General features: G+C 55.5%; 1 protein-coding gene across 2 annotated transcripts; it reads left to right on the forward strand.

The window, feature by feature from the left end:
• Positions 1 to 792: 792 nt before the first annotated feature.
• Positions 793 to 16,811, forward strand: SLC35F6 (solute carrier family 35 member F6). 2 transcript variants are annotated; one of them, XM_035000740.1, is made up of 6 exons: positions 793 to 869; positions 9,846 to 9,918; positions 10,668 to 10,839; positions 11,077 to 11,289; positions 12,031 to 12,141; positions 13,425 to 16,811. In XM_035000740.1, the coding sequence occupies exons 1-6, from the start codon at positions 793 to 795 to the stop codon at positions 13,892 to 13,894; spliced, it is 1,116 nt and encodes a 371-aa protein (XP_034856631.1). In that variant the 3' UTR covers positions 13,895 to 16,811. The 2 variants fall into 2 exon arrangements, with proteins under 2 accessions (XP_034856631.1, XP_034856632.1); XM_035000741.1 differs by lacking the exon at positions 793 to 869 and adding an exon at positions 6,071 to 7,038.
• The last annotated feature ends 674 nt before the right edge of the window (positions 16,812 to 17,485 follow it).

Here is a 17,485-nt window from a genome sequence, read left to right on the forward strand (position 1 = left end):
CTAGAGGCCTAGAGATGAGGACAGAGGACAGCTGGGGAGCTGAGAACTAGGATTTTAAAAGCCGTGAATCCTCAGCAAACAAGACCACTAGGTCTTTCTGCCACAGATGCCTCAGAGCAGCATCCTGGGAATCCGCGAAGAAGCACTGGTGAAGGGACTGTGCCCAAGGTACGGATCTGGGGGAGATTGAAGAACCTACATGCACACCCCCATTCCATCACTCACTAGCAAGATCATAAGCTTGGCTTCTCTCAATTTAGTCTCTTCAGCTATGAAATGGTCTCCCGGGGAATTGGAACTAGATTCCTGAGCCACTTTTCTGGAAGATGTGAACAAGTCATCCAGAGACACGTTCCAGGCTTCCCGGGGGTTCCCTGTACAGAAGAGATACCCATGAGGACGTGTCCACTTTGTGATTGTCTCTGACATCATTCGGCTCACGATCTCTTTAAGCGGTTTACAGAACGCTCTGACCTTCACAATGAATTCCCGTTGCACGGTCCCATCAGCCGCTTTTACAAACGGGAAGACCTGGGCCCGTAACTGGCCACTGTCACCCTGCGGAGACCAGAGCGCCGGGGATCTGCTCCGCACTGACACCGCAGGGAGGCCCGGCGCCCGCCCGGGGGGCGGGGCCACGGCGCGGGGCGGGGCCGGCTCGGGTCACGTGACGCCCGGCCCGGAAGCGCTCGCTCTCGAGACCCCCGGGTGACGGGGTCGGGAGCTGCCGCCTGGAGCGAGCGGGGAGGTCGCGGGGGTCCCTGCAGTTTCCCGCTCCCCGCATCCGCCGCCATGGCCTGGACCAAGTACCAGCTGTTCCTGGCCGGGCTCATGCTCGTCACCGGCTCCATCAACACGCTCTCGGCCAAGTGAGTCCGGGCCCGGCCGGGAGGGGAGGGGGCTCAGCCGGACCTGCCGCGGCCCTCGAGGGCGCCGGCGACCCCGCGCACCTTCCTCGTCCTCCTCCTTCTCGGCTCTCCTTTCCCGGCTTCACCGGCTCGCCGCGTTTCTCCGGTCGGTTCACGCGGTTTGGGGGCCCCCAAGGGGCGCGAGGCCCCGGGGAAATATGGACCGAGGCCTTGTCGCCGGCTGGAGGATCCGAGCCCCGGCTTTGATCGCTGTGTACTTGATCCCGGCGAGTCACCTCCCGACTCCATGCCTCAGTTTCTTCATCTTTAAACGGAAGGGTTGGACCAGTTCCTCTCCGGCCCCTTCCAACGCTGGCTGGAGGCCGGGCCCTTCAGGAGCTTTGGGCAGGGGTGAGGTGAAGGGGCACTCCCGCACTTGTGCACACCGGCTGCAATAGAAGCCATGAGGGCCGAGTGACCAGTGAGCGTGGAAGGCTGTCGCGACAGAGATGGGGGTACCCCATGGGCTTCTCATTGAGGAGAGGTCAAAGCTGGGCCTTGACATTTTGGTGGAATTTCTACATGTGGCCAGATGCGGTTGCAGGGAACAACAAGGCCACATCGAAGTGTATTGTAACTAGCACCAAATGCCCAGGCCGCATTTTATCCCACAATCAAAGAAGGGCTTTTGAGCAGGGAGTGACATGTTAAAGGTGATATGATGAACCGGGTGGTCAAGATGAAGAGTAGTTTGGGGCAGGGGAAACCACTCGGAGGCTGCTGCAGAGCAGATGAGGGAGGGAAGAGGGGGCAGTGAGGCAGGCAAGGAGGGGACAGGTAGGAGAGACCAGGTGCAGAATGAAGCCATAAGGCCTGACCCACAGGATTGAGAGAGAGAGAGAGAGAGACAGTGAACCCTCCAGGGTTTCTGCCTGGGAGAACAGAAGTGTCATGAACCCAGACAGGGAGGGCAGGTACACAGTTCAGCTGTGATGCATGAGGGTGAGGTGCTTGTGGGACCGGGAAGACAGACCCCAGGAGGTTAGGGATTGAGGACCCGGGGCTGTCACGAGGCCGAGGGGTTGAGCATAGCCTCCTCTGTAAGGTACAGGAGACCCAGAAGGCAGCCCCTTCTCTTGGCAGCACTTTGTCGCTTGCTCTGCCCCCACCTCAAGGCAGGGCCCTCCTGCCCCCTCAGTTTACCATTTCAGAACCCCCAGTGCCTGGATCCTGGCCTTTTTCTGAACCGATTCCAAAAGGCATTTGGAGAAGAGTAGACAGTGGCCCTGTCCCAGCCAGACCTCACTTCCAGCTGGGCCCTGCCAGGCTCCACAGCAATGCAGAGTCACACCAGTCACCCTCTGGGCTGTGCTCGAGGCCCCCTGGGTGGTAGGGGGCTAGTCATCTCTTATTCAGTGTTGAAGTGTTCGTTCAAATGCTCCAGAGGAGAGACCTGGGAGGGAGGTATCCAGTTCAATTCGTCAGCCTTGTATAAGGTACCTACAGGGTGTGAAGCACTGTCTGGACTCAAACTCAGAAGGTTTGAGAAGCTTAGAATCAGAGGTGAAGGGGACAGAGCATACACACTTGACAACCAGTGTCCTCCCTTCTCCAAAGGAAGTACAGCTCTGGGTAGACCCCCCCCCCCCCCCCCCAGTCTCTGGTTTGTCTGTGTCTGTGTTTTGAGCTGGTCTCCTGAGCCCTGTGGCCTCCTTAACTGTAAAGGAGACTCAACATGGGAGCTCCCATCTCGGGATCTGAATGCAGCAGAACAAGTCGTCTGTCTGTCCATCTGTCATACCCTCCAAGGCCTCAGTCAAGCGTTTAGGGAGTGGCTATAGGTCTGCCAGGGCTTCTGTCCCCACGGAGAGTCGAGATGGACAGTTATTACTGGGGTAAACTGACTCAGCTCCTTCCCGGCCAGGTAGGAGGCCCTGGGATCCTTGGCCTCAGGAGGCCTTGCCCTTGGAGGCTGCCTGAGAGGCAGGAAAGAGACTCCCACATGGGGACCCAGCCTTTGGCCCCGTCCCCTGCCAGGTCACCTGATGTGGGGCCTCTCAGGAACCTCCCTACCTCAAATGGGCCCCAGAATTGGGCCCTAAACAGTGTTCTGAGGCCAGACTTTGAGAAGGACGCCCTCAGAGAGAAAATGTGAGAGAGCGCCTGTGTACATCCTGATGGGAATTACCGATTTGTAATCACACTCTGACCTGCAGTTTCTGGCAGGACAGACAGACTACAATGTGACCACAGCGAGTGCTAAGCAGCCGCTCTAACCAGGGCCTGGCCCTGCTGCGGCCGCCTTTCATGTGTTCGTTTAATGAACTCTCGTAACCGGCCTATGAGGGGGATAAACTCCCTGTCCCGGGATCAGGAAACTGAGCTATGGAGAGATGGAATCGCTTGCCTGAGTTCAACTCAGCTGGTCAGTGGCAGAGTTTATACTGAGCCAAAGTAATCTGGCTTGAGACTCCAGGCTCTTAACTATCACTATGGGATGAGGCTAGGGACTTCTCAAGTCATTTTTCAGGGCATTTAAAGCTGTTAGAAACATAGAAATCACCCATCCTAATCCCCACAATTTATAGTCTTGGTCCCATGAGAAGTTTCTTTTTGTGACTAGCTGGCTGGCATCAGAGTGGGGACCAGAAGCTAGGTCTCAGCATTTTAGTCCAGTCCTTCTACAGTGGCAGTACCCCAAAGTTCCGCTTCCTTGGGGATCGCCTCTCACATCTCCCCAGGGAGAGCAGCCAAGCCTGGCCCACGGAAGTTGTAGTCCCGCAAGCGACAGCTCCCCTCCCTGCTGCCAGAGTGCCCTCCCTCTGGGACTGGGCAGCAAAGCTCTGTCCCAGCCCAGGGGATCCTGCCATCATCCTACTTCGTTTCCCCCTGGAGACAGGGGGCCACTCACGGTTCTCATTTAGTGTCTCAGTAGCCTCTTTCAGTTCCTTGACCTGTAAAATGTCCAGGGAAGACGAAACTTGCGGCGGAGGAAGTGGGTGAACACCTGCCGCGTGTTGTGCTGGGACCACAGGGCGTCTGTCCCCCGGAGGAGGCCACTGTGCCTGCTCAGCAGGTCTGGGTAGGCTGCAGGAGACAGGCCTGCCCTTGCTGCGATGGGGGCAGGGGTCACATACCCACAGCAGAAAGCCACCCATCGGCCTGGCCCTCTGGCCCTGTCCCTGGGCCTCGGCAAAGGGCCCTTCCAGTCAAGCGGTTGCTTCTGCTTTCTGTGGCTGCTTTCTGCCGCCCCGCTCACCAGGGCCTTCTGCTGATGCATCTCCTGCACAGCAGGCAGTCCCCACCCCCCAGCACTGCTTGGGGCTGTGCCTGAACTAGTGCCTGTCTGTGGGGTCCTGCCCATTTCAGAGCCCCGTTCTCCTGAATCCAGCTGGGGTTCTGCATGTCAAGAGCCAGGGTCAAGCAGACGCTCACTAAGTAAGGCTCAGGTGCCCTCCTAAATGCTGCAGGCTGTGAAGCCCACCCAGCCAGAGAGGAGCCAGGGGGTGACTTCCCCTCCCAACAGTCAGGCCCCTGGTGTGGGGACCCTGCCATGAAAGTGGCAGGAGGCCTGGGACCCCTGGGTCTCTAATAGGGAAGGACTCTCTCTGTCCTTCCTGTGCCAGCTCTAACTTCTGCCTTGGTGGCTGACCCCACCCTTAAATCTGAGGAGCTGGCCTGGGATAATTGCTTCAAAGGGTTCCCGCACCAGCCACAGAATGCCTTAAACCAGGAGGGCAGTATGTAGAGTGAAAAGAGTGCAAGGCATGGGAGTTTATGGGATTAGATGAGTCACTGGGCCTCTCCAAGCCTCAGGTTCATCTGTAAAATGGGCTTGACTTCCCTCCCTTCTTCCCAGATGCAGGGTAGGCTCTACTGAGGAGGATTGGGTAATACTTAGATGAGAGGTCGCGTGATCATTTATCACCAGCTACTGTGACACCAAAGAGTGGAGCAGCCCTGCGTCCTTGCTGGAGATCCCAGGCAGGAGAAAGGCGCTGACTCACTGGGCTTAACAAGCTGGGGGCACCAAAGGAAGTGGCAGAGATTCTGCGGGGGACTGGACACACGACCGTCAGTCTGAGCTAGCCACATTGGCCACTTCCTCAGTCTGTCGGCACCCGCTGCCCTCACGTGGCCACGCACACCTCTCAGAATGCTGAGCTCTGAGTTTGGCCAGGCTGGAGTGACTCACCCCCAGCCAGGGGACCCCACCCCCGGCCTGCCGAGGCCCCTCCTAAAAGAAGCCGGTCTCCTGGCTCAGTCAGTAGAGTGTGCGACCCTTGATCTCAGGATTGTGAGTTCGAGCCCCATGTTGGGTGCAGAGATTACTTTAAAAAATTTTTTTTTAATTTAAAGAAAAAATTATAAAAGAAGCCGGTCTCTGCCAGCAGAAGGCAGCTCCTCATGTAGCGTCAGCCTGACTCTCGGGGGTCCCCACAGGCTTCCCCTCCTGCCCACGCGACCATGGCCTTCTATCTAGAGAGAAGGGAGGGCCCATCTGCAGAGCTGGCCTCTCTCCACCTCAGCCAGGAGAGTGGGAAAAATCTGGAATAAGAAGGTGATGGGAGAAATTCATGGAACTGGAAGTGGAGACCCCTGGGGACTAGCCTTTCTCGGCACCAGATGAGCCCTCTGTCCCTCAAGTGCTCTCTGATCCCTGGGTTTTCTTGTCTGTCAAATAAGGAGCTTTCTGAGATGATGGCTGAGTTTCTTTTCTGTCGGCACTTTGTGGCTCTGTGGCCCTCCGGCCACCTCTGCTTCAGCTGGCCAGTGGGTCCCAGAGAATGGATGTGCGCTCTTGGGCTGGAGCAGAGCGGGCCGTATTGACCCAACACAAGGGGACAGACTCCTGCTTAATAGAGGCGAAAGAGGGAGAAGGGGCAGAAAAGGACTTTCACTGACTCCCTGCCATGTGCCAGCTCTTGTTTTTTGTTTTGTTTTGTTTTTTTAAGATTTTATTTATTTATTTGACAGACATACAGTGAGAGAAGGAACCCAAGCAGGGGCAGTGGGAGAGGGAGAAGCAGGCTTCCCACAGAGCAGGGAGCCCGATGCAGGGCTCGATCCCAGGACCCTGGAATCATGACCTGAGCTGAAGGCAGACACTTAAGGTCTGAGCCACCCAGGCCGCCCCATGTGCCAGCTCTTATATATCTTATTTATACTTTTGACAGTTCATCAGTGCTGGCCTTATTATCCCCATTTTATAGATGAGAAGACTATTAACTTGTCCAGCCTGTGAGACTCAAAAGTCATGAGCTTTCCATATATTCTGCTGCCTTTTCTGAATGCAAATTGAAGCAGATGGATTTGGCCCTAGACCCGCCTGTTGTTAACTGTGTGGGTCTGCACCCAGCGCTCTCCACCCCTCCGCCCCAAACCATGAAGTCCCCATCTGTAAAATGAAGAACATGAAGCGTCCAGCACAGGCCTGGCACGAAGTCAGTACCCGGCGAATTGTACATTTATAAAAACATGCAGTGAAGTGTTTTGCAAACAGCTGTCCCACCTTAGGGGCTCTTGCTGTCACCCCCCGATCAACAGAGCCTGGATCTTGGCTCTCGTTCTGTGCTATCTGGGGTCCATCTGTGCCTATGCAATGAGCTGAAGCCTGTCTCACGACCAGGAGGTGAAGCCTGACCCTAGCCCCAAATCTCTGCAGGCCTGAACTCCTCTCTCTCTGAAGAAAGGCTGGGCAGGGCCGCCTGTCCTTGCGACACCCAATCCCTTGGACTGCAAGCCCGCCCCAGGCATCCAGATACAAAAAGACTCCATTTCCCAGGCTGGGAACACTGCCAGCCCCAGCTTGTTGAGGCAAATCCACCCCTTGGGGAAAGCAAAGAAGGCCCCAGGGGCGGGAGAGGGAGCTCAGCACCGGCCTTACAGCCAGCTCTTTGCACTTGGTGCCCACTCCTGGGGGACAAGCCCAGCGGGTCCCACCAGCAAGCGGCACCTCCCCCAGTGGGAAATTAGGAGGCAAGCATACGCTACCTCTGGACTGTAGTACCTGCCCGTTCGCCAGGTGGAGCCTGAAAATGCCATTATTCCACAACAACAACAAAATGGAGCTCCTGTATGCCAGGAGCTGGGGATCCAGAGATAGAGAAGTTGCTGCGTGCTGAGCTTCCACCCTCAAGTAGTAGTGACTCGAACACACAGAGGGATCGATGTGTGAGTGGTCGTTACGGTAAGCTGCGTAGGCAGTAGCCCAGGGGGGAGGCGGCTCTACCAGTAAATCAGGGGTTCTTCTGGAGCCTGCCATGCACTCTGGGTACACCAGCGTGATGAGGAAGGGGCTTCCACACGTGCCCTCGCCTTAAACTTGTTGACCTTCATGGGCTTGGCAGAACCTCCCTTGTTCCTCCTGGAGGAGCCCTGGCTCCAGCTGCAGGAATTTCCATCTCTGACGTGCTTTGGGGCAGCTGGCTCTGCACTTTGGTAAAGCAGGACCTCTTTACTCTTCCTCGCTTCTCCTCTGTTACACTCAGTTGCCTCACCCAGGCCCTCCCAGAGTGCTCTTTCTGCAAAAGCAAGCCTGAGTTGGAGAGCAGACCTGCCTTGGGGGGGGGGCCACACCATTGTCTGTGGCCCCCACCCGCATCCCATGTCCTGTCCTGCCTGGGGATCCAAGAGCCAGAACTTGCAGCAGATGGGGCAGAAATGAGACCCCACAGAGCAGATGGTTTCTTTAGTTGTAGCTTTCTTTGCCCCATTGGTACTGGGACTGGTTACAGCCTAGTCCCCTGACCCAGATTTCTCTCCACGTTTCCAAAGGGTCCTGTGAGACCTTCTCGCCACCCTTCAGCTCTCCTTTGACCCCCACCATTCCCAAGAACCACAAGCCCTCCTAAATGCCCCTCCTGGCATCTCTGGGGTGGGTAGGGTCTCCCGCTGAAAGCTCACTCACTATGAGCTAAGTTTGCCCTAGCCCTGTTTTGTTCACTGGCCCTGGAGTGTGTTCAAATCAATGAGTAGATGTGGTCTCGCCCTCAGGGCCAATGGGGAATTCTACAGCCATTCAGCCCGCCCTTCCTGCTGCCAGCTTCCAGGCATCCCCTGTCCCCTCCCCAAACTCAGGGCACAGGGAAGCCATGGCTGGCCCGGATCTTTGTCAAACCCAGCCCTAACCAGTGTCCCAGGCTTGCAGTCCTGTGGGGGGCACAGAAACAAAAGGCTTCCCCCTGCCTTTTGAAACCTCAGGCTGGTTGCCAAATGAGCCCGCGGAGTAGGGCTGGGGACTACCATGTGGCTGCTCTTGACAGACATTGTAAGGAAAGACATTTGAGAAAAAGAAGTCCTGAGTCTTGTAGTTTAGAGACAGCCACCGCCTAGGCGTGGGGCGCTGCAGAAAGAAAGGGTCCAGGGCCCACAGGACACTGCCCTGGGTCCGCATTGACTCGAGTCAGCTGTGTGATGTGACAGACTCCGTTAGAGCTGTGGCAGCGAATGACAGGATGTGTAACATGAAGGAGGGGCGGCTGTCTTGCCAGGCTCGGTCCTGGCCAGATGCCATGCACTTACCTCAGGGCCTGGGCCCACCTGAGTGCTTCCAGAAGTCAGCAGCCACGGGAGTTAAAGGTTAGGAAGGGCTGGGGCTGTTTAGCCACAAGATGAGAAGATTCAAAAGAAGGTAAGAAAGTCTCCAAATATCTAAAGGACATTTTTTTTTAAAAGGTTTTATTAACTTATTTGTCAGAGAGAGAGAGAGCACAAGCAGGGGGAGAAGGAGAAGCACGGGGCCTGATCCCAGGACCCCGGGATCATGACCTGAGCCAAAGGCAGACGCTTAACTGACTGAGTCACCCAGGCTCCCCAAAGGACTTTTAAATGAAAGAGATTAGATGAGACCCCAGGGACCCAACAAAGCCCAGCAAGAGTGAAATTGGGGGGCAGGAGCGGCAGACGGTGCAGAATGATTGGTGGTAGCTGCCCACGGCGCTCTGCCGCAGAGGATTCTGGGCTTGCGTCTGGGTTTGCTAGGGAAGCATGCCAGACTCAGTGATGCCATCTGGCAGGGTGCTGGCCGGGAAGCCGCTCCACTAGTGCCATGTACTTGCCACCTGCTTCCCAGTTAGTGCTAGAAAGACCCTCCAAACGCTGCAGGTTACAGGAAGGTGACCGGGTGTGTCAGGCAGTCATTTCCCAAGGGCCCGAATGCCCTTGCAGACCACAGGCTCCTGATATTTTTTGTGCCGTCGGCCCATTTGACAGTCTGGTAAAGCCTAGAATATTGTTTTTAAATGTGCATTTAGGGGCGCCTGGGTGGCTCAGATGGTTAAGCGTCTGCCTTCGGCTCAGGTCATGATCCCAGGGTCCTGGGATCGAGCCCCGCATCGGACTCCCTGCTCAGCGGGGAGTCTGCTTCTCCCTCTTTCTCTGCCTCCCCCATGCTTGTGCTCTCTCTGTCTCTCTGTCTCTCTGTCTCTCTCTCAAATGAATGGGTAAAATCTTTAAAAAAAAAAAAAGTGCAATTAAAGGTTTGGATTACAGAAAAAGTCACTTATGTTGAAGTAAAGTTATCAAAACATTGAAAAAGCCAATTTGTGCTATAGTAATATGTGTGTGTATACACTTCTTGACACAGAATATTATAAGCAGTGGGTCTAATTACTGTGATTTTGTAGTAGCGATGATTGTAAATGCCACTTCCCGGTTCCTGCAAGGACTCTGACGTGCCGAGAAGAGCAGCCGTGACTTGTGTGTATGACAAAGTCACAGGTACTGCGGGGCTACATTCACAATGTGAGGAAGTGCTACATTTCAGCTAAAGGTTTCTGCCCCCCCCCCCCCCCCCCACTTTTGCTGTCCACGATCCCAGATGAAGACTTCCTGCTGCGGGAACTGGCCTCTTGGAGAGGGAGTCTCACGCTGGGCCAGGTCCCTGAAGTCTGGCCTCGGTGTTGAGAGGAGCGAGCTTGTCCACAGATACGGGGGCCAGGGTTGCAGAGCTGGCACTCTGCCAAGGGTTTGACCTTCTCTGTCTCTCCGCTGCAGGTGGGCAGACAACTTCATGGCCCAGGGCTGCGGAGGGAGCAAGGAGCACAGCTTCCAGCATCCCTTTCTCCAGGTATCCACCCCATCCCTCCCCACCTCCTATCGCCTGGGCCTCAGGTCAGGTGTCCCCCGTGAGGCCCTACTGCTTCCTGACCTGGGGTGGAGCCTGCCTGTACTCCCAGAAGAGCCATCACTCCCTCCCTCCCTCGCCAGAACAGAGGCCAGGGTGTGAGTGCCCACGGAAGGGGGCAGAGGGCACAGCCCTCTCTGGGAGGGCTGCATGAGTCCCGGGAAGCAGTCATGCCCTGGACGCTGCAAGCCCAGCCCTCGCATGTCCACGTCAGGACCCATTTGGAACACATCAACCCCAGTAGCAAAACCGGCTCGTCATTCATGGGCAGCCCAGACTCCACTGGGATGGGGCAGACAACATAAATGGAAGGCACCATACGGCCAGACTGGGAAGCAGAGGCTCATATTTCAGCCCCTGCTCTCCCAGCAATTTGCTCTGTGACCCTAAGTAAGTTCCTGAGCCTCTCTGGGCCTCTGTTTCTCCATCTGGAACTTGACCAGAGGTTGGCCTAGATCAGTGGTTTTCAGACCAGGCCCTGTGCAGCCTTAGGGTTTCCATCGAGATGTCTCTAGGGGTTAGGGCTAAGGCCTAGGAGGTAGTCTCTGGTCTTCCACACACAGCAGCTCTGCTTTTGTCTGGTTTATGTGTCAAGTCATAGGTAAGCTTTCATGTGAAGACGGGCTGTGTTAAAATTTTGTCAAAGGTGATTCTCCTTCCAGCTGTGAACTTGTAGGGTTCCATCCCTGCAGGCAGTGGGCATGTTCCTGGGGGAGTTGTCCTGCCTGGCGGCCTTCTTCCTGCTCCGCTGCAGAGCTGCGAGGCACCCAGATGCCAGCATGGAACCTCAGCAGCCCTTCAACCCCCTTCTTTTCCTGCCCCCTGCCCTGTGCGACATGACGGGGACCAGCATCATGTATGTGGGTGAGTAGCCAGGCCAGGCTGAGAAGGGCCCGAGGGGGCACTGGTGAAACAGCCACCCCTACCCCAGCTCACCTCACCCCTGCCTCCTCCCATACTTACACACGCGTGTGCATGCGTGCGAGCAAGATTTACTGAGCACATACTATGTGCAAGGTGTGTCTTCAGCCCTGAGGGCACCTCAGAGACTTGATAGCCTTGGCCCTCAGGAGCTAACATCGTGTGTCTCTCTTCTCCCAGCCCTGAACATGACGAGTGCCTCCAGCTTCCAGATGCTCCGGGGTGCAGTGATCATATTCACAGGCCTATTCTCAGTGGCCTTCCTGGGGCGGAGGCTGGCGCTGAGCCAGTGGCTGGGCATCCTTGCCACCATCGTGGGGCTGGTCGTTGTGGGCCTGGCCGACCTCCTGAGCAAGCACGATGATCAGCACAAGCTCAGCGAAGTGATCACAGGTGCGGTGAGGGTCGGGGACCCAGGGGCTGCCCATCTTGTCCTGTCCTCCCTGAGAGCCCAGCACAGTCAGTCAACAGACTTTTGCAAGCTCTTCTCTATGCCCAGCCCTGGGTGTGGGTGCATGGGGGACGTGGGCCTGCATCTGCTCTCGAGGTGACAGATAGAATGCAGAAAAGCACAAGCAGCATGAGAGGGGGTAGATAAGGAGCGGGAGGTCAGAGGAGGGAGAAGGTTCGTGCTGTGACACACACACACACACAAATTGCTGGGTCTGGGATGGGGAGGGACCGAGTGTCTATTGAGTGTTTACCAAGTACCCAGCCCGGCAGCCTCTTCAGCAATGACGGGACCCCTCTGGTCCTCAGAGGATGGACTAAACCAGAAACGTCTATCACCAAGCCTTGTGCATCTCAGAAGACCTGCTTATTACCTTACTATGCCCCTCACAGGCCCAGGCGGGCCTCTGGATCTTCTGGAGCCTTGGCCCAGAGTGGTAACAGTGCCTGCCCTGCTGGCCTGCCCCACCCCTCAGGGGCCAGGAGACCAGGCATGGGGCTGTCATGACTGCCTCACGAACTACATGCTACCCTGCCAAATCGGGGGTTATCGTGTCCCTGTGGGAGCCGTCCACCCCAGCACTGGGCCCACCACCCTGCTGAGGGCCCCATGGCCGTGCTCCGTCCTCGCCCCCCACCCCCACCCCATGCAGCCCAGCCTTACCCTGGCTCGCTTCCCCACAGGGGACCTGTTGATCATCATGGCCCAGATCATCGTCTCCATCCAGATGGTGCTCGAGGAGAAGTTCGTCTACAGGCATAATGTGCACCCGCTGCGGGCGGTTGGCACTGAGGGTGTGTGAGCACAGGGGCTGAGAGGGGTTGCTGCTGTGGGGGCACCCTGGACGGTGGCATGTGGAGGGGATGCACAAGCAGGAGTGCAGGGCAAGGTGCCGGGGTCCACGGGGAGGGGATGAGCCCCCACCCCCAATCCTCCCTCCCTTCCCGACGTGTGTGCTGACAGAGACTGACCCCAGAGCTGGGGGCGGGGACGAGGTCGAGGATGAAGGGGATGCACGCCCCACTCTAGAGGAGTTGGCCAACAGGTAAGGACCAGACAGTGCTTTTGAGCTCAGACCGCTTGTGCTCAAGTGCTGTTTCACTTGACAAGCACATCTGAGTGTCTTCAGGATGGGGAAGGTGGTGGTCGAGCTACAAGAGTGGGAAGGAGGGAAAGCTCCAGACAGAGCAAAGACATGGGGAGCTGGCCACGAGTGTCGAAACAAGTAAGGAGTGGTTGGTGAGATACAGGTTTGATGTTGGGACCCTGATCGGGAATTGAACAGGTCAGGGTCTTATTATGGAAAACCTTGAATGTCAGGCAAGTGGATTTAATCCAGACTTTAAGTGACAGACAGGGTGGAACCACCAAAAGTTTTTGAGCAGGGAAGTAACTACCAAAACGTTTAAGCTTTAAAAATACGAGGCCAGCAGGGCAGATGAGCTCAGCACAGGCCACGTGTGGCCTGTGGACCCGGCAGGGAGCTGTGCGTGCACCACGGGCTCCTGGCACAACGTTAATCATCTCGATCCACCACGTCATCAAGCACATTGTTGTATCCACTCGGTTTTTCCCCAGTGAGGCTTTCTGAATGGAGCAGTGCGTTGATTCACATTCTGGTCCACTCCTGGTCACAGACCAGTGACCCTGAATTAGAGAACTCTTGTCTTTCCACGCTCGTGAGAGCAATGTCCTGGTCGCAGCTGCCATTCTTTTGTGAATGCACACAACAGAATTTAAGAATGCCAGAGAACATTGGCAGGGTAGCTATTATTTTGTGAAAGTGCGTGCGTGGGTACGCGCCTGTGCATACTTATACCGGTCACGATATAAAATGTATTTATTATTCTTGGTCCAGTCAGAAAACGTGATTAAAGTGGAGAAGGGCAGCTAGAGCCCCCTCTGGGCCGCTCTGCGCTCTGGATGAACAGGAAGGAGCTGGTGTGAGGCCGCCAGGAGGGGTGGCTGGGAGGGAGGGAGACCAGCGCAGCCCCTGCTGGGTGGGCTGAGCTAGGGATGGGGAGGGGTGGGGTGGGAGCTGAGCAGAGAGTGCAGCGTGCTTCCTCCACCCCCACAGGCCTCTTTGGCTTCGTGATCCTGTCCCTGCTGCTGGTGCCCATGTACTACATCCCCGCCGGCTCCTTCAGTGGAAACCCCCGAGGGACGCTGGAGGACACGCTGGACGCCTTCTGCCAGGTGGCCCGACAGCCACTCATCGCCCTGGCGCTGCTGGGCAACATCAGCAGCATCGCCTTCTTCAACTTTGCGGGCATCAGCGTCACCAAGGAACTGAGCGCCACCACCCGCATGGTGCTGGACAGCCTGCGCACCATTGTCATCTGGGCACTGAGCCTGGCGCTGGGCTGGGAGGCCTTCCACCCTCTGCAGATCCTGGGCTTCTTCATCCTCCTGATGGGCACCGCCCTCTACAATGGGCTGCACCGCCCGCTGCTGACCCGCCTGGCCAGGGGCCGGCCTTCAGCAGACGAGGGCGAGCATGAGAGACTGCTCGCTGGTCCTCGGACTCCCATCAATGATGCCAGCTGAGCCTCTGGTGGGTTCTCTGCTGCTACCTGGATGCACCTTGTCCACCCTGAGGCCGAGGGCACACAGTGGACTGTGCTGTCCCCAAGGCCTCACCCTGCCCCTCCTCTCAGACCCCCGATCCCCCCCAGAGCAGCTGCTGCCACAGGAGATGACCAGACACCCGGGTGCTCCTTTGTCACCACCCCCTACAGCCCCCACAGGCCTGAGTGCGGTGACCTACCCCCTGCCAGGTTCCCACCCCACACCCCGCAAGCCCCTCCTGCAGCTCTAGCACTAAATCATGAAGTGGTACTGCAGGAACTAACAACCCTAAGATTTCCTCCTAAATCATAAGCTAAATTTGGTTCTCCAGAGAAGAGGGGCCAGTGAACAAATTCAAACCAGAACTAAGCGCCGTATTTTCTAGAACTTGTAGGCTCTTCGCTAACCCTGTCTTGGAGACCTGAGTTTTAGCTGGACTCTGCCACAAACTCAGCATATGTCCCCCAGCCCATTACCTACTGGCCCTGGGCCTTGGGGTCCCGTCTGTAAAGCAGAAGGTGCAGATGCTGTGGCTTCCGTACCTTCCAGCCTCAGCCAGGCCCATCCTGTGGGAAGGGAGGAGCCCATTCTTTGGAAATGCCCCTTTGCCCACAGTGCCTCCTCCCCATGCCAGTGTTGGTCCTTGCTCCCACGCTCTCAAGGCCTCCCTGCCTGGGGGAGATGTCAGGGGGAACTCCAAGCAGCCCTTAATAGCAGCTTTTATGAACTCTTCACCTTCCATTTTAAAGATGAAAAGACTGAGGCCCAGAGACATAAGTGGTTTTGTAAGAAGGCTCTCCTGCTGTGGACTCTGGCCATGCACTTGGGATCCAGAGCACATCGGGACCTCAGCCCCACCCCCAGCAACCTGACTCCCTAAATATCCCTCCAGGGTGATGAATTTACCAGCACTGCACCATTTAGAGTAATTCTGGTATCCTAGGCATGTGTTAAATGCTCAGCGGTAGTCCTCTGGCGTAACAACCTGCTCAGGTGCGTGCAGATGAGGAAGCCGTGGCCCAGAGGTGGTTAACTGGCTTCCTCAACGGAGCCAGCAGTCCAAGCTAGGTTTGCCTGATTCCAAACCTACAGCTCCACCCACCGTACAGGTCTCTGGGGCCTTTGGGGTAAATTTCCCATGGCCAGAATAAAAGCTTCATGTGCTTTTGTCCTCCCCACCCTGAAGAGAGGGAACTGGCATTGGGGACCCCAAGGAGCGGAGCAGCCCTTCCTTATGGAGTTCCTCATTCCGTGGCAGTTTCTGGAACCTCAGACCATTTTTCTGGGCAGCTCAATCAAAACAAAACACCGAATGCCTTCCTTAAAATAGGTTCTGGGGGAAGGGATCTTTGACAAGCAAAGCCCTCAGGCTGTGTGGAAATCAGCAGGTTATTACAGTTTATTGGGAGAGGAGGGCCTCTCCATGCCACCAGCTCCGAGTCCCAGGGGCCCCGGAGCTTCTGTGGGTCACAGTGTGTGCCACAAAAGAAGGAAATGGAGGGCGAGTGTGGTGGGGACTCCAGCCGCCCTGTCCAAAAGAACTGGGGCCTTACAATGTCGTTTTAGGCTCTATTTTTAAAAACAAAAGGGAAATTGGCAGTGTGGCTTTTTTTTTTTTTTTTTTTTTAATGGGAGGGAAGGAGCACAAGGGTTAAACATCAGGCCTGCCACCAAATCGGGCAAATCACTTTACGTCTGGAGCTTTGGGTCTTCACATCTCTAAAACAGGAAAGCCGGCCCTCCATCTTGCCGGATGAACACGAAAATCACATGAGATAATAAACCGAAGGTGCCTGTAAATGCCAGTGCACGGTGGACAGTCGTGTCAGGCCGCACTGCCCACCAGTGTGGTCTGCCGGGGGCACGAAGTCCCAGCAGAGGCCCAGCGCGGAGCATCAGCTTTTGCTCAGAGGGGAAGAAATGTTTTAAAATACACCATCATGGAAAAAAGTACACCATCATTGAGGAGAATACAAAATTCCCATCTATCTTAAGACAAAACAAGATGCCTCAAGAACACTTTATGCCTTCGGTAGATACCCTCCCAGCCCCCAGAGATGCGTTCACTCTCCTGTCGCTCAGGGGTGCTCTGGAGGGTGAGTTTGAGAGGTCTTGCTGGTCATGTGGGCGGGAGGGTAAGGACCACCACTCTCTCTCGCTGAGTGGAGTAAGGGGGTTCGGAATGGTGGAAGTTTGGTGTGGAGGTTCCGAACACCAAAATCAGAACTGACTGATACTGGGCTTCTGTAAACATCAGTTCGAAGACTGTAATTTAAACCATGTGCATCGTAGCAGACTGCTCAATCCCTGCCCCTTGCAAAGTGGTCTTGGAAGGAAGCCTAGGGCAGGGGCTACCTGCAGGACTGCCATGCAGCACCTGGGGTGGCCCTCGGGCTCCGCCACCAGGAATCTGCCCGCAAGGCAGAGATTAAGCACCATACCAAGTGGTTCCATTTGGCTTCACTTTGTCCAAAGGTCTCTGCTAGTTTAAGAAACAGCACTCAAAGAGGTCAGATCTCTGACCCCTGCTGAGGACAGTAGGAGTGGAGCAAAGGGCCTCCTGGTATAGAGGAAAGAAGTAGAACCAGAATCAGCTGTGTTCGCAGCCCCGCTTCGACTTTGGGTGACCTTGGACAAGTCACGTTACCTCTCAAGACCTTAGCTACCTAACAGGTTCTCAGCGTTACTAAATATGTATACCTTCCTGACCCGCTTACAGATTAACCTCATGCTTTCATATTTGCCTTGGTTAAAAGCCCCTTTGGCCTTTTGTTGACTACATCCTTTCTAAACTTAAGGTCAGCAGAGAACTTCCCCTAGCTATAAAAGTTTATAAATCACCCATCTTCATTAGGAACACTTGTCAAAAAATCTTCAGTAAAGGATTACTATCTCAGAATTTAGCCAACTGTACTGGGAATGGATGTGCCCCAAGGGCTGTGGATCTGTGAAAGAAAAACAGGAGACAAATGCGTAAAGAAAGAATGCAGGCACAGTGTGATGTGCACAAGAGGCCTTTGTATGAGATACAAAGGAAGCTGTACAGGAGCGATCAGCTAACTCAGCCTAGAACCAGAGAGCTCCACTCGAGCTGGGTGTTAAAGACTGGGCAAGAGTCCCCGGGGAGACTTCCTCCAGGAGGAAGGAGCAGCTTGTAAAAAAGCACGGAAACATGTAAGTGATGTACTCAAGAACTGCAGGGAAGTAGACAGGTATGCCAATAAGCATGCAGTGCTAAAAGTGGCCAGAGACAAGGTCAGAGAGGTGGACAGGCACCCAGGTGGTGCTGTACCTTTTAGATTTTGCTGAGGCATGAGAACTCCGTCTGTAGACAGTAGAGTACCCTGGGGGAGTTTTAAGCAAGGGAGTGATGTGATCCAAACTGCTGTTTGGAAAGATCACTAAAGGCAGAGACCAGTGAAACAACGTTTAATTAATTAGAGTCTGAACTAGAGAAATGGTGAATTAATGCAAGAGCCATTCAAGGAGTGGACTTAATTTTAGAGCCCTTGGCTGTCAGATCTTCTATTGCATAAGCCAACACCAAAGAGTGGGTCTTCTGGACCAGAC

Source organism: Mirounga leonina, unplaced genomic scaffold, assembly GCF_011800145.1.
Source record: "Mirounga leonina isolate KUSES-001 unplaced genomic scaffold, KU_Mleo_1.0 Mir_125, whole genome shotgun sequence".
Taxonomy (NCBI): Eukaryota; Metazoa; Chordata; class Mammalia; order Carnivora; family Phocidae; genus Mirounga; species Mirounga leonina.

Excerpts from the sequence above, each read along its gene's own strand:
- SLC35F6 (XM_035000740.1), top strand. The coding sequence starts at position 793 with ATGGCCTGGACCAAGTACCAGCTGTTCCTGGCCGGGCTCATGCTCGTC. Across the intron at positions 870-9,845 it reads ATCAACACGCTCTCGGCCAA|GTGGGCAGACAACTTCATGG; the intron begins GTGAGTCCGGGC and ends TCTCCGCTGCAG. Across the intron at positions 11,290-12,030 it reads GCTCAGCGAAGTGATCACAG|GGGACCTGTTGATCATCATG; the intron begins GTGCGGTGAGGG and ends GCTTCCCCACAG.